The 26,643-nt window shown below is 42.2% G+C and overlaps 2 protein-coding genes across 4 annotated transcripts; one reads left to right on the plus strand and one right to left on the minus strand.

Moving 5' to 3' along the window:
* Positions 1–10,959: 10,959 nt before the first annotated feature.
* LOC119027295 (transmembrane protein 272-like) lies at positions 10,960–26,432 on the plus strand. 2 transcript variants are annotated; one of them, XM_037112375.1, is made up of 5 exons: positions 10,960–11,440; positions 24,485–24,577; positions 24,707–24,757; positions 24,864–25,067; positions 25,158–26,432. In XM_037112375.1, exons 1-5 carry the CDS (start codon positions 11,413–11,415, stop codon positions 25,373–25,375), a joined length of 594 nt encoding a protein of 197 aa, XP_036968270.1. In that variant the 5' UTR covers positions 10,960–11,412; the 3' UTR covers positions 25,376–26,432. The 2 variants fall into 2 exon arrangements, with proteins under 2 accessions (XP_036968270.1, XP_036968271.1); XM_037112376.1 differs by lacking the exon at positions 10,960–11,440 and adding an exon at positions 23,033–24,035.
* tm4sf5 (transmembrane 4 L six family member 5) lies at positions 15,477–26,601 on the minus strand. 2 transcript variants are annotated; one of them, XM_037112374.1, is made up of 5 exons: positions 26,530–26,601; positions 20,715–20,795; positions 19,992–20,125; positions 17,790–17,982; positions 15,477–15,949 (listed from the first exon to the last, which is right to left on the minus strand). In XM_037112374.1, the coding sequence occupies exons 1-5, from the start codon at positions 26,584–26,586 to the stop codon at positions 15,932–15,934; spliced, it is 483 nt and encodes a 160-aa protein (XP_036968269.1). In that variant the 5' UTR covers positions 26,587–26,601; the 3' UTR covers positions 15,477–15,931. The 2 variants fall into 2 exon arrangements, with proteins under 2 accessions (XP_036968269.1, XP_036968268.1); XM_037112373.1 differs by lacking the exon at positions 26,530–26,601 and adding an exon at positions 22,392–22,678.
* Between the last annotated feature and the right edge of the window lie 42 nt (positions 26,602–26,643).

Consider the following 26,643-nt stretch of genomic DNA (forward strand, 5'->3'; position numbering starts at 1 on the left):
TGTCACTGCTCCAGGATGTGGTGGAGCACAGGCGGGGCTTCATCTCTTCAATGGGAACTGAGGGGAGGGAACAGAGTCGGGCTTTAACAAGGCCGCATGATGAAGACATGGCTTTTAATTTTTGACCTACGTTTGAACAGTGGTGTGCATGAAGGGGAGTGGGGCATGGGGGGGTGGGTCGATAAGAAAAGGTGTTGTTAAAGCAACCTCTTGGGAGACATATTGCATGCCAAAGTGTCCCCTTGGTTGGCAAAACACACTAAACTGCCTCCTTGGCTGGTTAAAACATGATAAAGTGCCCTCTTGGGAGCCAAAATGTACGCTAAAGTGCACTCTTGGGAGCCAAAATGTGCACTAAAGTGCCCTCTTGGGAGCCAAAATGCACGCTAAAGTGCCCTCTTAGGAGCCAAAACATGTGATAAAGTGCCCTCTTGGGAGCCAAAATGCACACTAAAGTGCCCTCTTGGGAGCCAAAACGTGCTGAAGTGCCCTCTTGGTTGGCAAAACACACTAAACTGCCTCCTTGGCTGATTAAGACATAATAAACTGCCCTCTTGGGAGGCAAAAACACGTGCTAAGATGCCCTTTTTTTCTTTCCACCCCTGCCCTTCAAAAAGTCTGTGCACGTCACTGCAATTGAATTTCTCAAACAGCCAGGAGTGCAGTTGCTTCTCACCTGCAGCTGGAGGGCACTGCCGGCTCTTGCAGCGCTCTTTACAGCGTCTGTAGAAAGGAAAGCACTGCAGCATCTTCACACCCATGATGACAGAGACGTCTGGAAGAAGAAAAGAGAGAAGAAAATATTTTTGAAAATGTAGACAAAAACTCTAAATGACCGTCTCTTTCAATGCACAGTTCCCTTTCCAATGGAGCCTCCTAAACCGCAACCGGATTAATATTTAACTCACATCTCCATCATTAGATTTTCAATGGCTGCCATTTAAGCGGCCTTATCATAATCGCAACATGTCTGGGTGCCAGCTGACAGCTCCTCGTCTCCTCACCAGGTCAGGGTTTAATAGAATTATGATCCTGCGCCTTCAAGGGACGCCACAGCCTAATGTAAGCTGACAGTCTCACTGCGTGGTAGCACAGTGTTCCCAGCTACAAGCCAATCCGTCAGTAGTTACAGCACCATCGTCACCATCATCATCATCCTGCACTCCGACCTAATCCAGGAAGAGGACGTCAATGGGCTGCGGGCAGACAGGGGAATTGTTAAGTCCTTCTTCTGACAACCAAACAAATTACATAGAGGTCATCTGAGAAGACGGGCTCATATCTCAGCCAGTGCTAAAGCTACTGTTGTCATTGTCCTCTGCCCTGAAGATCCAATCTTTGGTTTAAACCACCAAAGAAGGCACCAAAGATCCCAATCACCAAGCAACAAGTTAGTCAGTAAAACTCATAAATTCCCTCCTATTTGATGTCCCTCCTATTTGAGGCACCCCTCGATGTTAAGATAAAGTCAGGTCCGCACGCCGGCACGGAGCCTTATTTACTTAGAGTGCAAAAAAAGTCTAATCAGGTTAAGAAAATAGGTCAGGTGAGATGGGGGTGATGGATCTCGACAGTTTCCATTGTGCTGTGTGAGGTAAAAGAAGAGTTGTGTTGCTTTGTTGTTTTCGACACGAGTTGCCTGAAGTTTTATGTGTAACCTTTACGAGATCAAACACCAGTGACCACAGTGAAATGACCCGTGTCCAGGTGAGCAAAGGCACAGCACACTATGCAAACCATTCCATGAGTTTTTCCATCATAAAAAAAACAAACTAAAATAGCTGTTGGCTCACTTTATGACAGGAGGAGTTTAAAGGACGAAAGGACGGTTTAACAGAGAACACACACACGTGTTACTTCAATGAGATATGGACTATCAGATCTTATCTGTCTACCTCTTATTCATGGCTTCATTAAAAACAACCTTTCTTGTGTTAAAAAAAAAAAAACCCAAGAGGACAGAAATAGGCTGGAAAAACATGCAGGATGACCACAACGTCCTGCGAAACGACTACAGGAGATGCAGAACAACCGGGAAGAGACGTCGAAACAGTGCCATACAGGCCCAGAGGGATGCAAAGAGACAACTTAAAAAGCATTGCAAAGCAAGGACAGAGGCTAAAGAAAAAGATCCCCCAAAAAGACTACAAGAGACGCAAAACAACTACGGAGACACTCAAAATGGCAAAAAAAGAAAAAAGAAAAAAAAAGAAAAAGAAAGAGAGGCTCAAAAACAAGCACAAAAATATGCAAAAGCGCTGCAGGATCCAACAGCTTACTCAGTCTGATGAGAAAATCCATGAGGGTGACAGCGCACTGAGCTCTATTGTTCATTAATCACACGCTTGTATACCTGATGTCAAACAGTAAACTGCAGCACGGTGTTCGTCCAACATCTTTCTCCCCCCCACCCCCGCCCCCCCTTCTCAGTCCTGCTCACTGTTTACTTCGGACTCTGCGTGCTGCTTGAGTCACTTTCATGGAGACGTGACAGCTCACGCATACGCAGCACACAGTCCTCCTCCCCCTCCCCTCTTTTTTTTTTCCAGATACAGACTACGCTTCCCCCCAGGTTGTTTCTTAACCATCTAATGCACCTCCCTTCTCGTTTTCACGCAGGTGTGGCTGTGAAACCCTATCTCCCCCATTTTTACAGGCACAGAGAGTCCATTATAGCGGGGTCAACCCAGAGGTTCGGCCTGGGAAATGAACTGAGGACTCGCAGTGTATATAACGCGCAGGGAACTGGGACAGAACCGGCTGATCATGTTTTCAACCCCCCCCCCCCCGCCCAAGTTCATTATAGCTGCACAGACATTAGAAACACTTTGTGTTTGGTAATCCACTGTGGACTCCATTTTTTGCTCTCACTCATTAAAACAATGTGTGACAAGCACTGGATGGTGGTCAGTGGTGAGGAATTCTGGGGCCCCCGGGATCACGATTGGCTGCGGGGGTCTGGCAGCCTGGAGGAGAGAAACAACCTCAGATGGCAAAATGCACCTCGAGAACACAGACACAGCGCAACTGACCAGAGAGGAGAAGAAGAAGAAGAAGAAGAAGAATGTGACGATGAAGACCAAATGATCCAAAAACAGGATCCAGGATGCGTCGCGAGCAACGTGCAGCGCCTGAATTATGTGGTTCGACTCGTTCCATCAGCTGTGGCTTGGTTTGTGAAAGCTGAGAATTACGCAACCCTCCTCCCAGAGAAACATCAGGAAAGTGGCTTGCTTTTTTTTTTATTAAAGTCGAGTGTGTGTTTGTGCATGTGTGTGCATAGACTTTGACGTGAGACAACTCCAGTCAGACATCCCTCTCTCTCTCTCTCTCTCTCTCTCTCTCTCTCTCTCTCTCTCTCTGCGGTCCACACGCCTTATCTGCTCTGCAAACAATGTTAAAGCAAGCATACGCTTACAGTAACGCGATAACGATCTTCCCACAGCCCCGCGTTTCCTCTGAGCTCCCCTTTTCCACTGAACTTAAAAAAAAAAAAAAAGAAAAGAAAAAGAAAAAAAAAATAGAAAAACCAGGGCAGTCCTGTGTCACTGCCCTCTACACAAAGCCTCACACAGGCCTGCCAGGCGGGATGACGCACGGGGTGCTGGGCGCATGTATACCTGCACAAGTGTGTGTGTGTGTGTGTGTGTGTGTGTGTGTGTGTGTGTGTGTGTGTGTGTGTGTCCATTTATAGCCGCATACAAGCCGCTCTCATTCACATTCATCACAGCAAGGCGGATAAAGCAGCTTTTAGGGTGTTTCCATAGAGACAATGGCAGCAATGATGTTTATCACCAATGGTGGAAAGTACTGCGTTTGAATACACTTTGAAGGTACTTCTACTGCCACTTTATACTTGTATCTTCACTACGTTCCCTTGACAGCTTTAGTTCCTGCACTGGTGGAGATTTTTACAACGCGACGTACTCCGTTCTGAAATATTTAAAGTGTGGTGAAGAGGAGTTAAAGTGAGCTTCAACCCAGCGTGCACGTCACATCCATCATTAAAATAATAATATATATAAAAGCACCAAAAGGGATCATTCTGCGTAATGAGAACGTTTGATGCTCAAAGTGCAGCTGCTGAGTACACTTTGGTACTTTTACTTGAGTAGAATTTGGACAGCACAGCTTTAGGGACTGTGTAAAAAGTGTTTTTTTTTTTTTGATAAGTTAAAAAAAAAAAAAAAAAAGCTACGGGGCGTACACAACCCCCAGGGGTAATTGAACAATCATCAAAGAGGAATGCTGCAACGGCATCCAGTGCAACTTGCCAAAAATAATAAACAGCGTTGGTGCTCAGCGTCACGCGCAGCACTTAAAACCTGAAGATCTCAAAGGAGCTTCCAATGTTACAAATTCGTAAAGTCCTGAGAAGGAGACAAAATGTGGTGACATAATGTCATTAAGCACATTAACTTGAGTCGTGTGGGCAGACAGCCCACTTTTGAGTCAACTACGTTTATTAGATAACTTTAGTAATGAGTTACTTTTCAGATTAAATAAATGAATTCATTGCAGAAAAAAGAAAAAGAAAAGAAAACGCATTGTGATTATCAGAAAAAACAAATCACTCAGCCCATGGTTTACAGGATCTACATACATTCATCATTTACTTGTATCTGTACTTTTGATACTTGAGCCCATTTAATATCAAGTATTCAAACCTTTACTCGAGTACTATGTGTGTGTGGTAGGGGGCTTCCACTTTACCTGAAGTAACATTTTAACACGAGATAATACTTTTACTCAAGTATGTCGTTTGGATACTTTTTACAACACTTGGCACCATCATGCACACTCATAACACCCCGACACAGAAATAAAACTGTGATCAATTTTGACCAAAAAGTGATGTTACGTAACCAAATACATATACTGAACTAGTGTGTTTAAGTGCCTATTTGAAGTATTAGTTCTTTACTTGAGTATTTCCATTTTCCGCCACTTTATGCTTCCACTAAACAAGATTTTGGAGGCGTATACAGTACTTTTGACTCCATTACATTTATTTAATGACTTAGGTAACTTTGCAGACTGCATGCTGAGGTCGCACATGTTTAACATGTATTTACTTTTTGAAGAAATACATTTTGAAAATTGAACAAAATAGATAAATAAATAAACACTGATTCTAATCATCAGAAAAAATATTATTGGATCACATAATCATCCATGCTGAGGTCCACCACATACTAATAATTACACTTTACTTTTGATACTCTTGCTCAAGTAGGACCTACTATTTGTCTAGGTGACTTTAACTTTTAACAGAGTGGCATTTCAACACAATATCTGTATGTTGCAATAGGAAAGCTGCTGTCAGACATTACATTTAGGATGGGAAATCCATTACAGCCTCTCCCCTGCTCCCTATCTCACTTTCTCCTCCCACTTTTCTGACCCCTCAAGTAATTTGCGCACAGTCCCTGACCTGAAATTGAGAAATCCCACTGCTCCACTCCGACACACAAACTTCCCCCCCCCTCCAGCTTTTATCGCGCGTAATCTAATTAACGCTCCCTAAATATGTACAATTTTCAGGAGCTACTTTCAGTCGCGCGTGCGCGCGCGCGGGGTTGAATGAGAGGGCTCCGGCAGACAGGATAATCTGAGCTTTCATCTCGCGCACTATACGCATCACTTATCTCCTCTCTGTCTCCTCCGCGGGGGGAATCTATTAAAGACGTGGCTGTTCGCACGGTGAGACCGACAGGAGCGGAAGCCTCCATCATCTTGCCCACTTGAGCGTGAACAGAATACACGAGGTCCCGTTATCAGGGGCCGAATTAAAAACCACGGCCCCCTTTCCGGGCGGTCAAAGGGAGTAGTGGGTGACGTATCGAGGCGTGCAGAATAAAGTTTGACAAGTGTTTTTCACGGAACAGAAGCCCGCAAAAACAGAGAGAGAGAGAGAGAGAGAGAGACCTCAGCATACCAGACGGACTTATTTATGATCAGGGAACCCTCCCACCGACACACCTCCTGCCCCAAAAAACCCAAGAAAACAACCCTGACACTCTCAAGCTGCTTCTGAGAGTCACCCTTTATTTCTAATTCAACACCTTTAGAGATCCTGAGCTTTTTCTTTCAATTTGTGGTTGAAATTGGACAAATCGAGCCACCTACCTGGTTAGATGGACTCTTGAGACTTGAAGTGCAGGCAGAGGACACGTTTTAGTTAAAAAGACAAAAAAACAAAACAAGAAAAGTTCCCACGGCTGCAGCTCACTTCATCTGCGTGTCCTCGTCGCTTCCGCCTCACCCGGTCATTAATAGTGGCGCGTCCCCTCGGGTCGGGAGCGCGTCCTCAGATGTGCGCTCCTGTCGCTGTGGTGGTGCGCTGGGGAGGTTTCAGTGGCGCGGAGCGACTGAACTTTAAATAGCTAATCCCTGGTGCATGGTGAGCTGACACGCCTGCTTTCTCTCACCCTCCCTCCCTCCCTCCCTCTGAGCTCCACACTCTCCTTCACCATTTGCTGCCTCTCACCCATCCCACATGGCCCACACGCTCTGCGACACACTTCCTCCGGCATTGCCCTGCTTTGTTTTGCCTCCGCCACGTATGTGTTGATATCGATAACACTAAACATTTGATCAGAATTAGCCCCTCAAGTGTTCAAAAAACAAAACAAAACAAAACAAAAAAAAAAACATTGCCACCCTGCCCTTACGGTGCGAAGGATGACGTCATGAGCGCAAACAGGCAACAGGTCAAACTTAGGGAGATCTGACGTCCTGAACTGTGTGATCAACAAGATGCAATCATATTTCAACAATAGCCTCCTTAATCCACCCTGGCTGCTCAAGTGCGTTAATCACTGATGGAGTCATTTCGCCACGCTCTGATTCATTTAAGGGCTTTTTTCCCCTGCTGCCTGCAGGGCGAGGTCAGAGGTCAGAGGTCACCAGAGGCTCTTGGACTTCAATCCTGCTGCTGGCAAGGTTGTGTTTTTTTTTATTGTTTTTGTTGTCATTCATATTAATTAATTATTATACTGAAGTGTTTGAATGGGGAAAACGCCTTTTAAAAAAAAGAGGAGGGAGGCGTAATAATACAGTTAAAGGAACAATTCGCCCAAAAAATTAAGATTCCGTCATTGTCTACTTGTCACACGTGTCAACAGAACGTCCCTCTAGATGGGGACTTGTTTCGACATGTGAATAAACGATCCAAGTCTCTGGAAGCCCCGAGATCCCAGACTGATTTTAAGAGATATCAGTTACACCCCTTTTAAAAGCCTTTTTTAATCAGTTTTGGGATCTTGCAGACTCTGGAAGCCGAGAGATCCCAAACTGATTTGGAGAGACATTGCTGGCTCCCTTTTTAAGATGAAATCATCAGTGCAGCTGCTGAGCTAATAGCGTTCACCCCATCTGAAATGGGTACATGAGATCAATTATTTTGACTGTCAAAGGGTGTAAATAACGTCTTTTCTCTAAAAATTTGCGATCTCGGGGCCTCTGGAGACTTGGATTATGCCAGACTTTCTGTATGGAGGCATTTTTTTTAATTCTTTTTTTATTATTATTAGTTTTTACTTCAGTTGTGTAGTAGAATGTGCTGCAAAACATCTGGATACCATTGCAATGAGCAGATGCAAGGCACAGACCTACGCACAAAAAAAATGTCCAATTTCCGCAATAAAAACGGGATCTTAAAGAGACAACATTTGACATAATTCCAATTTTAAAAAGCAGTGGGCTTGTTTCTCAAAGAAAAAAGTAACAGCGACGCAGCTGCATTAACAGGAAGCCTAAGGTTGTAACTATCATCAGTCTAAACACCCAAACACAGTAAAAATGCTGCATATAAACACCTCAACTGGAATAAACAGACCCAAACTGAAAAGTGTTGTAAGCCTTTTCCTGTTACCAAAGATGGCGGCTTCTTAGGTGAACTGTTTGCTAAACACAGAAGACGATGGATATCCATCCTCAGGACAGGGAGCCGATTAAACATGCACCAGAGGAGATGGAATATCCCATGAGGAGGACGAGCTCACGACAGAAAACGTGACTTTTGATCTCGATTCCTCAATCGGGAATGATTTCAGTCGGACTGAAAAAATACTGCCCGTGCAAACAAAGCCACCGGTCGAGCGCTTGCAAGAGAAGGGAGACCTAGTTGTGGAGGAAATCCCTACCTATCCTGTTAGAGTGAGAGGGGTTTTAGTCTGAGGTGGATCAAACATACCGAAAAGAATTAACCAGCAACAGTTGCAGATCCCTCTTAAGACCCTCCTCATGAAATGACAAGGAATACGCTCACTTATTATTGAATAGATTTTTGAATAGATTCAACAGACACTATTCTGGCTCTGACTGATCGTCTTGTGACAGAGTCTACAGGCAGAAATCCATAACGTGAATCAACACGAGCAAAATCACTTGTTGCACTGCAATCTGGCCCCGTGCTTTGAGACGTCACGGTGAGAGGCATTCGAGTCAGCGAAGGGCATACGTGTAAGGCTTTCAAGGAACAGAGGTGTTGCTTCCTTTGCAAACAGAGGGCCTGTCGGTCACGGGGGAGTCACGCAGGGCTGGTTGTGGCCTGCTGGCTGACGCTGTTGTACCCACATGTCTTTATGCAAGGCAAAAACAAAGATTTACGTCAAAAGGCCGCAAATAGCATCATCTCAAATAACCCAAAGCAGGGACGGGAGACAGCCTGTGTGTTTGTGAACGTGCACCGACACGACACCTGTAAAACCAGAACAGTCGTCATGTTATCTGGAGGCTAAACCTGCAAAATAAATTAAAATCTGACTCATGCTCGCTCTCGCACGGACACACAGAGAAGCAACCTCGGCTGCTCTCGGGCCCATTCGATGGTTTATTGGAGTTTATCGGCCTTTCGGCTCCGTGTTTAAGGCTCATCGAGGGGCCTTTTGTCCCAGTGGAAATGTACCCAAGATGAGCTCTCGGCCCGAGTCCCGCGCCCGCTGGTTAGAAAAATCACCCAGGAAACAGTCTGCGTGACAGCAGGCACGTTTCTTCAGCTGGTTCCGCGCCACGGACTTCAACAGGGACCTTACCCACAAGATTAGTCATTTTTCTCACACAGTTCCAATGGGAATATCAGCTTTGTTCAGTACAATGAAAAGATGCACATTAACAACTTGTCATCAGATCAGGTTAGAAGCTCCAACAGTAGTTATTCAGGTCGACTATAACGTTACGCAAAATACAGTTTTCGGCCATTCATGACACTGCTTGTTCGAAGCATCTACTCTGACCAAAGCTTTAAATAATTCAAAGCACACAGTAGGATTTCGATTGCAGCGCATAATCATCATTATTATCCCGCTGCACTTCCCCTCCAAACAAGCAGGACAGCACCATGATTTTGTCCAGCACATTATCTGGGTTTACTCCTGGCTCCATTAACGATTATGTTTTAACAACTTCTTGGTGCATCGTTGGTAACAAGGATTTTGTACAGGACTCTGTTGGTCTCTGTGATTTATACAATACATAATTTGATACTGTGATTTCATCAGTAACTTTTTGGTTTTCTGTCATATTTGATTGAATACCTGGTATATACAAATGGTACTGTACTCTATACCCTATGTACATACCATTTGTATATACTGTATACCATTTGTATATACCATTTGTATATACATGGTGTATACAAATGGTATATAGTATAGTACATGTAGTTAATGATTGTGGATTTCACAGTTCTTCAGTTCAGTTCTTTCCGCACTTTATATAGCCGATGTTCCTGAAATGCTTGATTACATATTATAGTATTAGTACATTTTTGTGTCCCGTGTGCCAGACTGCTATTAAAAATGAAATTTCAGTTTTTCTTCAAGGGAAACATTCGCTAGATCTGTTATTTAGACTGAAATTGAGAGAAATGTACCGAAGCTGATCGTTGCCGTCACTGGAGGTTTGCAGCAGCTTTGAAATCTGTGTGATCCGTGTGGAAGTCCAGTCGTACCCCACAAAGACATGCCTCGATTCTCGTGCAATATGTGCACGTGTTCAGATTTACACCTGTGGATGTGGGTGAAGGACGTACGAGCCTTGATTCGACATTGTCTCTAATTTTAAATCCACTCTGTGTGGATGATTAACAGCAGAAAAACCTGGTCCGTAAGAGTTAAACATAGAAAAAAAAAACATCTGAAGGCTGATTTCAGATGATAGACATATTTTTTATTAGTGATTAGCTTGCACAGGTTTCTCACTTTCCATGATGAGTAGTCTCACACAATCAGGACTTTCAATTTTCAGCTCTTTATCTATGCCAAATTTAACCCTCCCCATTGTTCGTTTCATAAACCAAACCTCCGGGATTACGAAAGCGTGTTAGACAACAGCCCGTTTCTTATGCAGTGGCTTCCCTTCGCGCACAGAGGTTACTGTCATTCCTTCACAGGGCGTCAAGTGGTGCCTCGGCGGTGTCACCTCGGCACATTCAGACACTCGTTCCTCTCCTTGTAAGGTGACGAGTGTCCCTGCCAGGCTGCCAGTGGCCCAGGCGTGATTACCAGCTTCCTACGAGCCCACCAGGAGGCTCAGATATCAGGAGCTGAACCACTCCCACTGTCCCATTGGCCTCAAGTGCCCATTGTGATATCAGACACTTATAGCCAGGGGACCAACTGGGTGGCAAGTGGAAAGCGGCATTGTCATAATACTGACATCATCCCCCTTGTGAATTTTTTGCTCCACTGGTAATTGAATCCCTCAGTGCCACACTGCTCCACTGGCTGAGAGACAGGAATAGCGGCGCTGCAAACGTGCAGGAAGGGCAAAGACAGAAAAAGAAAGAGCAAGAGGCAGGAGAAGGGGCGAAAGTAGTCCATCCTAAAAATACTCTGAGGTAAAAGACAGCCATTGAAACGCTTTGTCAACGCCTATAGTTGCTCATGCACGTGCAAGTAAAGAGAAATGCTCCCAGTGAGTGGGTGTATTTGGGGGGGGACGTAAGTTGTTTTGGGCAAAAGAATTCCCCAAATAAAAAGAAAATGCTGTAAGATCTTAGAAAAAGGAAGCCCTTATAACCTTTGCTGTGTAAATGATTCATACTTACTAAAAGTCTTGGGGGATTTGGTCCGGTAGATCACCTCGGCAAGCAGCCATGACACGTCCACAATGGCTGCAACTCAATCCTTTTTGGGGCAACGCCTGACCGCCAAGTCTTGATCAAGGAATAGTCTCGCTCTAACAATTTTTCTCAAACTTTATGGGTGTTTAAAGCAAGACCTTTTTATATGATCATTGAAGACGGGATGTGTCTTGATTGGATAACTAGGACAACAGGGTGATATGGATGATGAGGTTGAGGATCGCTCAAAAAGTAACTTCCCCCGGGGCACACTGGACAGGCAGCCTTGCCAGGAAAGAACGCCTTCTCTAAAATTCTTCGGACTTACATAAAAATGGACTTCTATGGAAACTCGTCAAAACAAAACAAAAGGTAAACAGAGGCTATTAGTCAACTCGCTGCTATCGTTCTTTGAGCGTGTCAGTAATGGGTAGCTAGTTGTAAAAGTGCTTTGGCTGAAAGTGCTACTTAATTGCATCCATTAAAATGCTAAATGTGCAAATCTTTCCTCCCTTGTAAATCATTTCATGCCACTTAAGAGTTGAATTGTGAGCGAGTTAAGGATGATTTCTCTTGTTTTGTGGGGAGTTTCGCGGGATTGCATCAGACAAATTAGGTTTAGTAATGCAGTCAGTGTACGCGAGTTTATGAGCTTTCGGAGCGGCAGTATATGTGTGTAGTCACACCTATCTAATCGCATCTAAATCTGGGCTAATTTGATTTTTAAATTGCCTCCGTGCCTTCACAACAAATTAATAGTTTCTTCACCCTGCAGTGATTTAAAAATAGTTTTCCAGCTATACAGCCAACGGCTTGCCGATCTGCCTAAAGTGTCCCCAGCCCTGCTGTCGAGAATATTCCCATATACAAATCAGAGATCAGAGAACTGTATGAACTAACTAAAATCAAGTCGTTGCAGGATCCAACCAGTTCTCTGTGTGAGTGTTCAGATGTCCCCCACCCCAAATGTCTGTTTCTTGTTCCCTCCCCTCAGCACTCCAGACATTCCCACACCCAGAGTTTGTTGATTTTCTGTTGATGTTGGCATGCCTCAGCGGAGCCGGGACCGGGCCTGACTGGCTGAGGTCGCTCGGGGCTGGTTCCATCCCCTGTCGCCCTCCTCCAATATCCTCAGACTGATCCCTCCCTCCTTCCCTCCCTCTGTTTGTCACTTAACTCGTGCTTCTTTCTGTTTTTACATCACGGAGAGAAATCCGGACACATCAACTGTTCTCAGTGATTGTATTAATTCTGACGTCCACGTTGGGGGAAGGAGTCTAATCCTGGTTGTATGGGGCATACTGTACAAATCAGCTGATAATGCTGTGTGGAGTGAATAGCTCATCTGAGGGCAAAGAGCAGACTGGCTTTACTTCACAGGAAAGCATTGAGATTGAGTCAAAAGCCTGTACTATTTTTAGCAGGCTGGCACTGCAAAATAGACCCTAACCCTAACCCTCAAATGACCAGAATAAATGTTAGCTAAGTACATTTCTGCAAAACCAAGATAATTGACAAGTCAACATGTCTTTATGTTGCAACATTACGTTTGTTTAAAAGCTGTTTTTATTGCCACAAAAATGCCCGGACACCTTCATGTGCCTGAAAAATAACCTTTGTCGGGTTTGAATAATGCCGCCACCATCTCCTCCAACCCCTGGTGTGAAAAGCGGCTAATAAGTATTTAATGTAAACATGATATGCCACATTGGATGCAAATATCAACTTTGGACATTGCAAAAGGTTAACTCCTAACCTTAAATCTGGTCGACAGGGCTTAATAGAAAGACTGTAATTGCTTCACTTTTTAGTCGATTATTTTAGCCTAAAAACATCAATACTACCTAAAAATGCAGAAACTGAATGCTGTCTTAATGTACGGATGTTAATTTTAATGAGACTGTACAAAAATGTACAGTGCATTGCCTAGCCTACTTCATAGTAGCTATCCTAAAAGCTAGCTAGCTTGTGTCCGTCCAATTATAATAAACAATATCACTAATCAATATAATTGCCTAAGTTGACTAAGACATGAATTTACAGCCCAATGCATTTAAAATAGTGATTTAAAAGTGGCTCCACCACACTAAATCGGAGGGGAAAGCATAGCTAGCTAAAATTTGCTAATGCTAAGCAAGCTTTCAGTTAGCAGGGGTTTAGCTGGAGGATTTTCTTGACAATGATTGGATTTAACCGCCTCTTTTAGTAATGTTTTATTACTACCTGTTGATAACTGCTATTATTTATACCATTTATAAAAATATGCAGCCTCATTTGGTTTTAGCATCAACAAACGTTATCGCTAGCTCCTTCTGTCGCACCAGCTAGCTAATGTTATGGCATTCTTGGTTTTAGCTGGCTAGTTAGAGGCATGTCTGTTGCAGTTAACTTGGTACCTGACAGCAAGATTATGAGTTTATGTAATGTTGGCTGTGTTTTTGTCAAGTTTAAGCAAATAAACTAGCCTACTTGGTTAGTTTGTGAAAAGATTGTAGTTTTGGTTGAAATAAGTACATTCATTACATAATTGCGCAAATTAGGTGCAGAAAGAAACAAGTGATGCTATGTCTTGTTGACAATAATATGTGGTCCAGGTGTGAAATATCATGTGCAAGGGGTTGTTTGATTATAGTGCCAGTAACACAGGGGCTGACAGCATCTTTAAGCAGTTGTTACACCCAAAAAAGAGGTTCCATTTTCATGTTTTTTTTTTTTTAGGATTTCTTGTGCGATCCTACCATAAAATGTCCTTTTTATCTGTCTGGATACCAATGAAGTGTGGTCAAGTCAATTTATCTAGTGAGCATGCAGGAAACAAGAAGACGCTGGTGTAAAAGTGGAAAATGAATAGTCAGGAAGTTAAGTAAAAGGTCGATATTTGGTTTAAAGGTGCTGACAGAGTTGTAAACACACTGGTTGTAGACTTGCTGAATGTACCTGACTGTCTCTTTTGCGGCTTTGCTTGGGTCATCGTGTGCTTGACATAATTACAGGGTGGTGCGCACGGCTCAGTTATCACTTACGTGTGTCTGACTCTGTGCCACTTACAGCATGACTGTTGCTTTTACATGCGGTTGCCGGTGCGCTGAGGACATTTCAACCACATGGTGAGCGCTGCAGTGGTGGAAATATTAGCTCAATTAAAATGCTGTATCGCTTTTTACAGGGATTGATTTGTACCATCAGCCTGCTCTGCCCACATCGTGTTTTCACTGGCCCTGGACCACACTGGGCATTTCGGCTTGTCCTTGGCCTGTTTTTCCCCTCTGCCTCCTCTTTGTTCTGCCAGTGGAGCCTGAAAAAAAGATCAAGCGGAGATGAGGGGGGCTCGATTTTGGGAAAGGGGGTACATTTCTAAATAATGGGCTCACTGCGGGGTCTTAACAAGTGCACAAGGCGAATGTAACAGAGGAATTTTGTGCTTCGATGACTGTTTTTCAGCTTGCTCTAATGACGCCATCCCCTCCCTTCCTCCCTCAGTGCATGTGTGCACTTACGCGAGTGTTTGTCCGCCACATCATTAACAGCACTTTCTTTTGCCACTCTGGATTCTTTCGAAGAGGGGCCATGATTTGCATGAGAAGTGGCCCAGACTGGGCCCCCTTCCCGTTTTCCTCCCTTTGTCCCCGCCGTTCTTTTATTCCAAATACTTCTCACTTATGCTCCTTCCTCGCTTTGTGCTGTGCATTATATAAGAGCGCTGCACCGGCCAATCAGTGAGCTAAGATGGTCACGGTGTCGGGCACAGGCCTTATTTCCACAACTACATAATTCCCCCCCTCCCTGTCCTAGAAGGTATGGGAACACAGGAGCAGCTTGAAAAAAAATCAGCGAGGAATTGGAATCAGGGTGTTACTGAAAATGACTTTTTAAAAAAAACTTTACTAATGAGGCAATTAGGACACCGAAGCACATGTAAATGCAGTTATCTGTTCTGCCAGAGACTTTGGCTTTAGCTTTAAGTTATTTGGTCTCTCTCAAGAGAGACTGTGTCTATATTTACCTGGGCGCAGCTCTGCAACAGGCTTTTAACTTTAAAGTTAGGTAACAATTACCAAGAATCAGCTCCATGGCAACAAAAGCTTATGAGCTTAACCTGCACCTATGCTAACAGGCGCCGCTGGTCCAGATAGTGTACTGTTTATGCAGCTGCAGTCAGCACAGTGACCACAGGGGGCGCTCTGACCTTTGGCCTTGTCTCCACACACAATAATCCTGTTAGATCTGGCTGTCTGCGGCTGCCTGGGCACAGCATGAGGTGATTAATTGACAGAGATCAAAACGGGGTTGTGCAGAAGTTCTTCTATGGGATGATCAGTGTTAGAGAAGGACAGAGCTGGTGTGCACATTTTTTTTTTTTTTGAGAGAAGTAATTCAGGAAGAACTGCATCAAAGTTCACACAAAAACTGCAAGAAAATAAGTTTTTAATCAGGAGTTTCACTAATTATGCACACATCCAATTATAATGCTTAATATATATTTTTTAAAATTCATCAGCTCATATTGTGTTGTCACATTCACCTGGTACATAGCATACAAAAGTATATACTGTATACTTAATATATAGGTACATAAAAGCAACACAATTAATTATTACACTGAAGAACTCAAACACAAATAAGCGAGGCAATACACACAAACCAACAACCAGAATCAAATACATGAAATAACGGAGTAAGGCTTTGACTCAAAACGGCATAAGATAGGTGTGAGACAAAAGCAAGTTGAGAGCATTCAAAGAAATCCTCAACATGTTTTACAAAGAGGTGTATTTGAATATGAACTTTGGGAAACAAATGAATTACAGAAATCCCTCCATGCCCTTGGGAAGACAGGGGAGAACCGGGCGATCTTCTTCAGTTTCACAATCCACCGTCATCCTGCAAACAAGACAGAAGTCACATGGCTATGTTGCGTTTGGGACAGGAAGTGAGCTGTCAGATGACTGACAGAGCAGTTAATAAATGTGAGCATTGTGTCACTGAGTACACATTAGTTTGTACAATGCATATGTGAAAGTGACGGTATTTTCTGAAGAAATGTGGTACATTGATAATTAATGTTTTGGATGACTGCCTTGTCCTTCAGATCAATGTATGTCCCTCAGTTCTGTGCACAGTCAGCAGAATTGTTTTTCCACATCCCTCACTATATGTTCAACCATGTGCTAAAACTGAGCTTAATTTTCAACCTGGGTAGATATTTGAGCTCAAAAGTTCAAAATTAAAAATGATCTTTGACCTTTTTCCGTTTACCTAAGTTGCCAGTTTATGTATTGCAACTTAGATTCAAACCGGTCATCGTATCGTGCTAACTCATCAGAATGATCCTGAGTATATTCTAAATACAAATAGAAATTCAGTTTTACAGTTAAAGCAACTCTGACGACTGCTGAATCTTGATGACATCTAGGGTTTTAGCCTTAAATCTCTACGTCTGACTTTGGTGTTTTAGCCTTCAGTTAGGTACACTGAAACAAAAGCTAGTTCCTTGAAAGAATAGTTTGGATTAAAGTTTGAATACATTTGGGGAAATATGACAAATTGTGACATGAATAGATTGATATTTCTCTCATGTTTATGTACTAAATTTAAGCTAGGCTACACCAGCCACTGGTTAGCCTACCAAAAGGATTGAGGGAACTGTTACCTAGCTAGCCTGGCATGTTTGAAAGATTTAGCCTGAATGATCAAACTCCCTTAAAAGACATCTTCAAAATTTAGGAAACACTCTCATTCACATTCTTTCCCAGAATTAGATGAGAAGATTACTCTCATTTCCCTGCTGGAAAAAACAGCAAAAACCAGCACCAAAACACAGCATGTCTGGTCTATGCTGTGTGCTAATTTAAGCTAGGTTACACCAGCTGCTGGTTAGCACTCTGGGCCAGTTAGCATAGCCTTTATCCCTTTACTAAGTGGATAAAAACAATACATGATTCCTTTGAAAGAGGACTTCAGCTTCACATTCTTGCCAAGTGTTGGGTGAGGAAGTCACTCTAGTTTGAAGGGCTAAGCTATGTCTATGGCCAGTGGCCAGTTAGCTAGCTGAGTCAAACAAGACGAACCGGCTAGCCTGTTCTGTCCAAGTTAACAAACTCCAATGAACAACACCTCTGCTGTTCACTACTATACATATAGATACACTTGTTCTTTATCTAGGTTTTTAGTCCATAATATAGTGGAAAAATTACACAATATGGTCTCATAATGTCCCAAAACTATGCTTTTAAACGAGCACCGATCCATTGTCCTGTTTTATCGCACAACTCTTACAATCCCAGCCCTCTGCACTGCACCCACGTTATCTATCAACACAGTAAAGCTATCAAATCCACAAAAAGCTTTTCCCCTTTCCTGTTTTCCATCAGTGGCAGAGCTGATAGAAAACCAGAACGGCAATCATAACAGCGCTAAAGCAACACTGAAGGAATCTGCTGAAAGGCCAAGCCATTCTGGGCTACTAAGCATAGCTGGCTCCATCTCAGCAACCAAACCAGTTAGTACAGAAAATGCTGCTTCACATTAGCTTTGCGGAGTTTGATAACGTTGTTTCAGTCTTTATTGTTTCCCTCTTTTGTCTGCACTCCATATCCCCCCCATGTAGCTTTCACGACTTCCCCTGCTCAGAAACACTTCAACACTTATTGTGTCATTAGTACGATTTGTTTACATCCACTCCTAACTCGGTTTTTTAGAGTTTCGGGATTTGTTGACCTACATCTTTGCTGTCACGACAGTCTCCGCAGAGGCATCCCAAGACGCCATTGACCACTTGGATGCCGCAGAGCACTGCCTGTATCAACCCCATGGCCAGCAGAATGAAGAACAGGACGACGTGCCACATCACTGCATTTTTGGGGTACTCGCAGATTGACCACAGGGTCTGGTTCGCAATGTAGTTGGAAGAAGCCCTGCAAGGAGGAACAGCAGTGGAGCATAAGCAATGTCCAAGACAAACACAACACAGCATTAATGAAAATATGTGTACAGCAAGCCAAGTTTGGGGTGCAGGAAGAAAAAGTGTGATGACTGAGTTGAGGAAAAATGTGTCAGTAAGACGGCGAATGGAACAAGTGAGCAGTGGAGAGAGAAAGCACATGGAAAATAGAAAAGAAGGAACCGAGGGAGAAGGTCTTGATCCCGTCAAGAGTTTTGTTGGAGAAAACTGACAAAGAGACAATGTAGTCTGTTACTGACTACAAATGACATTTTGACATTTTTTGTGATTGGTAACATAAGCCAGTGGATTACATAAAATGTAATCTGAATACTTTTGGATTACTTTTTCATGCACTGAAATTGTTGCACTGATAGACACAGCCATGAGACGGATTCAAACTTTAGTTTCCATTATTGGTTAATATTTTGAGTATTTATGCCAATAATTAGGTCTTAATTAACTCCACCAAGGAGGTTATGTTTTTGACCCTGTTCGTTGGTTTGTTGGTTGGTTTTTCAGTTGGTTGTTTGGTTGGTTTGTGGTCAGTCGTTTGTTTGGTTGGATGGTTGGTTGGCCAGGAAGATTACACAAAAACAACTGATTAGATTTCCACAAAAAATGATGAAGGATGGTTTTCATTAACTTTTGGTGCATTTAAAGGGATGGACTGATGAATGTTTTCTCTCTTTCTTTAACATTATGAGATTTTCAACCTCTTCATTAATTTCTTAGAGAATAATGCATGCATCCTGATAAGAGTGCTAAGATGTTGCATTTAAGGTAGTGGTATCTATGAGTGAGTACAACTGGAAGCAGATCCTAATTAAAATCCACATCTAGTGGATTTATTATGTTTTATGTGATACTGGATTTAGTTTAATTAAGTTAAAGGTCACTGTTGGGCTTTGGCAAAGCATGCCTCTACTGAGTGCCATTGAAACATTGTCTTCTAATTGATCGAACTTTTATTAAGAGCCTTTGAAGTTATAACTCCTTTGCGAGGGATGCCTGGCCAGGTTGGCACCATAATAGGCTGCAGACAAAACAATATAACATCAGATGCTAAAAAAGAGATAACAACACTAAGAAGACCAAAATAAGCTAAATTAAATGAGTCATTTACAGTACAATTATCTTGTAAACAAGGAGATATTGGATGACTAACTCAAGTGCATTCACTGTGCAAAGTAACATAGAAAGTAAACAGGATTGCCGAACCTCACACTGAAAAACAGAAAGACACAAAAAAGGGGAAATTGAGGTTTGCTGGAGGAAGGACATCTGAGGTTTCATATTTATAACCCAAAATGCATTGTGTAATCAGACTTGGTTCCCTCTCCCTGTAAACACTGGCGCCATTTGAACCGCTGCTTATGCAAAACAAAAGCCTAAATATTAACCGCATGATCACATTTATTAACAATGGTCCCAGTCTTCTCATGGGCCTTTGTCAGGTGATTCAGTTTTACCTGCCGGAACTCATAAAAACGCTTCATTTAGTGCTGATCTTGTTGTCCTAACTTTAAGTCATATTGTTTTGGGGCCATTAGGATCCAAAGAGCAACTGTTCTTCAACTAGAAAAGGCAAGAGTTGTAATCTTTAGCTGAACATGACCAATGATCAAGCTAATAAAGTAGTTCCCTTACATTTAAAGACTTAAGTGGGGTAAGCTTATTCTGATTTAGCAGGCTCATGCTTACACAAACAACTGGTTCACTCTGCCACCTACTGGATTTTAAAAAATATTGCTTTTTTTTTTTTTTTTTTTTTTTACAACTAAGAACTGAAACTTATCTGCCGCTCCAAAAAAATGACCATCAGCCAGTAAGAGGTAATAGCGAAGTGCAGACACACGTCTGAGAAAAATGAGGAACGGTTAGAACAATACATGTCAGGCCGCTATCTGTGGCGGTATCGCCTACGTGCTCAGAAATAAATACATTTAAATACACGTGAGCGATGGCTGCAGAAACACTCACTCCTCTTCAAAGGGGTATTTCCAGATACCGTCCACCCGACACTTGGGCCCGTCAGCCAGACCGGCAGAGGCCACACCGATGCAGTAGATCGATCCAACCAGACCGAATCCAGAGCAGAACACAGAGTTGAGCATCTGAGAGGATGACAGGAATATACAGTGTTGTTATTTTACAATCTTTTTTGTGTCTAGTTCATTATTGTTTTCTTGTCTAAAGTAGGCCTACATATACATTTAACCCAACCTGATGTGACTCAAAGGTCCAGTTTGTAAGACAGTTTATTTTCAGTCTCATTCCCCTTCCCTTTAAATGCTCCTGGATAAACAAGTACTTCACAAGAAAGGTGTAGTCTAAATTCATGCCAAATAGAAATATTAGGCTCTCTTGGCTCCATTGTTGAGTGTTTATGGGGTCAGAAAACATAATCATGATCCCATGATCCAGGGATTAAGCAAAAATTAAGCAGGTGAGCTAAGGCGGGATGAGGGGGTGTCGTTTTTCAAGTTTTGTCTGAGGGCAGACCCACAGTGACAGACTTTCCTTTAAAAAACACTTAATATAAAAAGCACTGATACGTTTTGTCGATAAAATACACTTGATTCAGGTTTGCGCTTTCGTCTTTGGTAAGACATCGCCCTCACCTTTGCCTTTTTCCGCCCATCATTATCAGTCCAGTCTCTATGCTGACGTATTAATGTCAGTCTCTTAAATTACTTTACTCACCCTGCAGCGGTTGCCACAGCAACCTGTTCCACAGCAACCCTTGCCCCCGGCCCTGATAGCAGACGAGCTCGGGCAGAGCATCTGAAAAGTTAAGCACATGGGTGAACGTTTACTCGTGTATCAAGCAAGAAAGATGCATCACGAGTGATTATAAGTTTTTTAAACGCAAGTGAAAAGTATTCAAATCTGGAGGTATGGTGTATGTGCTTGTGCCTAAATCTGACACACATTTGTATTCTTATGTGTGTGTGTGTGTGTGTGTGTGTTCGTTCTCTTATCTCTCAAACCAAATATTTGTGAATCCCGAGTCGAGTTTTTAGTCACTCATCCCAGCAGGCAGTGACATCCACACGGTCCAGAGTGGGAGTGGATTCAAACTTCCCGGTCGCTGATCCAAACTCTAATATCCAATGATTAACACGTGTCCTTCTAAAAGACTCAAAGGTCTCCACGATACCTTTATGACACAACTTAATCGTGAATTATTTATTGCTCTGCAGCCATTTAAATGTCAAGATTACACTGATGGAAAAACCATATCTGTTGTGGGAGTGTCCTTCGGTGTGAACGTACAGGAGATCAGACGGTTTGTAAATCTTTTGTTGCGCAAAGTTCCCCGTAAAGTAAAACACGTTTTTACATTTCACTGGCACGTAATGCAACTTAAGTAAAAAACATGTGAGGATTATGGGCAAAATGCACCAAAAGCATCAATGGCAGAACATTTTGCAGTTGTTTATTTAAATATTCATTAATATTCAAAGGATAAGTTTCCACCAAAATGAAAATTAGGATAGTATCTACTCATCCTTATGCCAATTGAAAGTCGAGTGAAGTTTCTTGGTCCACAAAAAACATCTGGAGCTTTGCAGTGAGACAGCGTTTCCACATTTACCCAAACAACTAGAAGATGGGGAAACAACCAACATATATATATAAATATCTAAAATGGCTCTATACTGCTCGGTAGGTGTAATCCAAGTGTACGGAGACCACAAGATACAAAACTGACATGAAAAATCATTTTCAAATCAATCTAGGATCTCGGGGCTTCCGAATACTTGGATTGTAAAGTATGTCAGTATAAAGTATAAAAAGGATAGAGTGAGATTAAAAGCAAAATCACTGCCAGGTATACTTGTTTAATTCCTACTCAAAATATCATTTTACAATTAAACCACTAAATGGATAAATCATTTTTACTTGTTTTTAGACTTCACACCTGTTCCCTCGGAACACCTTATATTCATTGTTTATTTACTTACTTATTTTTATTGTGGCATATTTTCCAGTACCCGATGTTAAAGATTAACAACCTCTTATCGATGACAGGCACAGTTAAATAATTATTTACTGGGGAGAATTTGCGTATTAGATCATTTCAGTCCACGCCCAGCCAAAGGTCAGGCATTTGTAAAAGAAAAAAGTAATAGAAATCTGCATAAAGTTATTGCAAATTATACCAAACTAAAATAATAAGGTTAAAATGCTCCACAAAATCATTTGATGTTTCTCTAAAAAAAATGCCCCGAACATTAATACTCAATAAAACTCAATAAAAGCAGGCAATTACATTTTACAGGTTTACACAGAGGAGAGATAACAACCCAGTGAAACAAACAGTAAAACATGAAACCAGACTTTGAGGACGACCACAGATCGTAACCCTGTACTCACAAAGAGGCCCCCGCCGATGAGCCCCCCCATGAGCCAGACATGGAGGGAGATCTGGTCATTGTCCAGCTGCTTCCCATCAGGGAAGAACAGCAACAGGTTGGCGATCATGGAGATGAACGCTGTGGGCAGCAGGATCAAGCCCACCAGGCGGGCGCACTTTCCCATACAACACATGGTTTCTGACTTGTATCTTCCCCTTACTCACTGGTACGACTCTACCTCTAACTCCCACTGCCTGTGTCTTCTCCTGTCTTTAAATCAGAAGGAAGTCAGCGAGATGTAGGGGGGCGAAACAAGGGAAAAAAAAAAGAAAGGAGGAGTGAGAAGCTCGCTGCTCTCGACGCTGTGAAAGTCAAACACACGGCCAGTGACAGTTAGAGCAGGAAGGAGAGAGGGAACAAAGGCCAAGTATTGGTGTGGCGACCTAATCTGATTTCAGACCTGTGTGGCTTCTCGCAGGTCTCTGATAAAAAACGGAAATCAGCTGGGGAAAAAGACAAAAAGAGGACAAACGAACTAAAAGAACACACGACAGAGTATCTGTGCGTGTGTTGAGGGGGCTCTACGTACACTTTGATACCTGCCCATGATCATTTCAGTTTGTTTGTTCCATATATGGCCTATTGCAAACACAAGGGAGGGCTCAGCCTACAGTGTGGCTTAATAAGAGCTCTGTCAGCCAGAGATATAAAGTCAAGTTACCCGGCGTAGCATGGGTTGTAAACGAGCTTTTGCCTGTGTGATTTCTTGTTTTAAAACAGGAAAATAATCCAAGTAATCCTGGAAGTCCTTAGCTTCTGAAATCTTCACCCTAGCCGTGAGGCTAAAAGCGTTAGCATGAACCCCATCTGGAGTGGGTGCGAAGGCTCAACAACAAGTCGCCAATTTCAGGGCAATCCGTTCCTTTGATAAAATAACGAATTCTGCATTACAATGTCTACTGACTAAAGACTATAGACTGTCTAAATGTCTTAAAATCCACACGTTTACTCAAGGTAACGCTGTGTCAACAGGTCCCCACCGCTACTTCCGGATAGGGAAGTCAGCGAAAAGGCCTACATTTCAAGAATAGGTGAATAAAATCTTAAAACATTGCCTCATCCCACCACGCAGTGCTGTCGCAGGGAGTTTTTTCAGCCTATTACAGTGCACAAACTCCCGACAATGGAGTTCAGTTTCACTTCTTCCACAAACGTCTTTTATTTCGACAGGGAGCCCCAAGGTCAACTCAAGAAGGCACGTATTGTACATTTAAAGGTGCAATATGTAAGAATTTATTTGAACACATTCAAGGATGTCTTCAAATCATCAACCAGATGTGAAGAAAGATCCGTTTGGACATGACATACAGCCTGGCCATGTGTTTTGTTGCGGAGATATCTACTTAAGTTATCTAGAGGTGTTCAGTTATTTTTAGGTAGTCTCAGTAAATAATAAATGCATGAAGACAAGCCATTCTACTTTCACTTTCTTTCATAGTTTGAACACCGTGCCACTACATGCCAATCCGGTTCAGTGTTTAACCATTTATCAAAACATCAGCTGGTAGAAATCCCCCAGCAGTTCCTGTAAGTGTCTTGTGTTCAAATGAAGTCATTTGACGGAGGAATCGAGGAGAGGAAGCTTTTTGGGATGCAATGGCAGGCAAGTGCGTTCTTGTATAAGCATGCAAAAACTATATTTGATAGGATGTAACTGTAACTGCAACCCGTGTCAGGTGTTTCAGGTGATCTGCGGTGAATTGAACAAACAGTGACATTCCCATCAGCCCCGGCTGTTGGTTGGATTTAGTGCTACTAAGCAGATGTTAGCGTGCCTGACTCAGGTGATGAACATGGTGAAATTATACCTGTTAAACATGGGCATGTTATTTATTAATAACAATACACTGTTTAAAGTGTATTTCTGTTTCTTTCCTTTTTATTATATTGTTTATTTCTACTAATATTATTGTTTATTGTTAAATTGAATTGTCCTTTGGCTGCGGTGACACACAAATGTACCCATCTTCTCTTCCTATCTATCATTTCATGATCCATAAATAAGATTATAAACCTGGGAGAATAATACCAGTCTGTATGTTTGATCTTTAGCCCCATCTACAGGCCGTCCAGTGGTAGTCAATGTTGGTGTTCTGTGGAGGTTCCAGGTGAAGCCAACACCACCCAGACCTCCACGACTACCAGGTGAGTATTTTAAAGGACTCAGCTGCCAGTTTATTAAGCACATCATTAACTACAATTCATGCCAATCTAATGATATACAATTAATCTGATATTACCAATTTCACTTTTTTTCATATCTTGCCCTGCTAGTTGGAGTCACAGTTGGATGTGTCATTTTAACTCTGGTACGAGTCATCTTCGGTCAGTGTGCTCTTTCTTTATGTGATTCATATTGTATTCGAATAGCCCCGCTCAACCCCTCTCAGTTTTGTCACTACATTATGATCTCGTCACCGTGTATCCACAGGTGTTGTGTATTTCAAGGACTGCCCTCAGCAGCCGAACATCCCCAACTACCTGTTGGGTCTGGCTTTGATACCGCTGTTGATGATACCGTTTGTGACCCTCCCCTGTGAGAGCCAAGCTGCTCAGCCACAGGGGCCACCCAGAGGTTTCAAAGCCTGTCTGGGCTGTTTGATGGCCCTATTTATCTTCACGTGGATCCTGGCAGGTAAGGATGAATAATATGAAAGATGGAAAACATTTTTTTTTTTTTCCCTTTACACTTCACACTTAATGTTTTTGTCCCATGCGTCTACAGGTGACGTGTGGGTCTTCTCAGTCTATCAGCCCAGCTACGACCCGACAGCGGCTGATGGTCTGTACTGTGATAAGACCCTGTACACATTTGCTCTCTGGAATGCAGTGTGGGAGACGTTTGCGTTGTGGTTCAATCTGGCCAAACTCTGCAAAGGACTGCTGTGTTGGGTGGTGATGAGTCCTGCACCAGCAAACAGAGACGTTTACGGGCATGTGTGAGGCATGGATGGACAAAACTAAGTTTAATATAACTATTGTTATATGTAGCATCTTAGGAGGCAAGTTAAGCATTTTATCCGTGTGAGTGTCCACATAACACTTACTGTCATTATTGATTTGTTTTGTTGATATTAATCCATACAATGTGACTGCATATAAAATCACCAAGTTGCTTGTTTTGTCTCACCTGCTTAGTCTGATATCAATGATAGAATTTAATTAAGTACATTTACTCAAGTTCTGTACTTACAGACAGCTATCAGGTGCTTGTATTTTACTTTACTATTTTACTGTATTTTCATTTTCTGCTACTTTATACTTCTACGACATCTTGGAGGCATATGGTATACTTTTCAGTCCATCACAATAATTTTAAAAGTTGCCATTCATTAATTTATAAAACAGTGTGACATAAATAGATATTCCTGCTTTGATTTGGCTCTTTATTTATTTACCTTTGTAGTTAACTGACTTTTTATTTACTTCCCCCCTTTACTTTTCCATATTTATTATTCTGTTCATTTCAAAATATTGTTAATCAGCAAAGTAAACTGTGATTCTGAAAATAATATCATCTTAATAACTTAAGCTTTTTCTTTTGATGTTTAAGTATATTTATTGCCAGAAACTTACTTTGAATCAGATACCATTTGTATGGTTGGCTTTTAGTTTTACCAAAGTAATATTTTCAGAAGACATTTTTGCTTTTACTCAAGTAAGACTTCTGAATACAATTTTCAACCCTGTTATTGTCAAAGAAAGAATGAAATCCTACTTATTTAGAAGCTCTTATTTTTTAGGTAGTTTCTCTCTAGACTTTGTTAATGTTACACTTCTGAGCAATGTATTGTTCCATTATTACTTTTTAAATGTTATTTTCTATAAGTAGTAACTACGTTGTCCTCAGAAAGATGTGTAAATCTGTCAGACTTTCTAAATAGTCTATATGTGGGCTAATGTTCATTAGTAATTGCATTTTCTCATTGGTTTTGTCAATGTAATAATTGTTTTGGGGGGTTTAATTGTAGGTTTTAAATAAAGTTTGACATTTTATGAGTCCTTTTGTGAAATGTAAAAACATCCTCAACACTATTTCCCCACTAGTCACTCAGCAGTGTTCCTGTGAGGTTATGACCTGGATAAAGTTCACTTACCTTAGCTTTGAGCTGTGTTTTGACTCGCGAGAACTGGACACAAAAGCCAGGTCTCATGTGGTCCAGTGGCCAAACAAACTGATCGGTGACGCTCCGGTCTGCCAGCCAATGGGG

Source organism: Acanthopagrus latus, chromosome 10 (genome assembly GCF_904848185.1).
Source record: "Acanthopagrus latus isolate v.2019 chromosome 10, fAcaLat1.1, whole genome shotgun sequence".
Lineage (NCBI taxonomy): Eukaryota > Metazoa > Chordata > Actinopteri > Spariformes > Sparidae > Acanthopagrus > Acanthopagrus latus.

Excerpts from the sequence above, each read along its gene's own strand:
- LOC119027295 (XM_037112375.1), top strand. The coding sequence starts at position 11,413 with ATGGAAACTCGTCAAAACAAAACAAAAG. Across the intron at positions 11,441-24,484 it reads TCGTCAAAACAAAACAAAAG|CCCCATCTACAGGCCGTCCA; the intron begins GTAAACAGAGGC and ends TTTGATCTTTAG. Across the intron at positions 25,068-25,157 it reads CTTCACGTGGATCCTGGCAG|GTGACGTGTGGGTCTTCTCA; the intron begins GTAAGGATGAAT and ends ATGCGTCTACAG.
- tm4sf5 (XM_037112373.1), bottom strand. The coding sequence starts at position 22,565 with ATGTGTTGTATGGGAAAGTGCGCCCGCCTGGTGGGCTTGATCCTGCTG. Across the intron at positions 20,126-20,714 it reads GCTGTGGCAACCGCTGCAGG|ATGCTCAACTCTGTGTTCTG; the intron begins GTGAGTAAAGTA and ends TCATCCTCTCAG. Across the intron at positions 17,983-19,991 it reads AAATACCCCTTTGAAGAGGA|GGCTTCTTCCAACTACATTG; the intron begins GTGAGTGTTTCT and ends TCCTCCTTGCAG.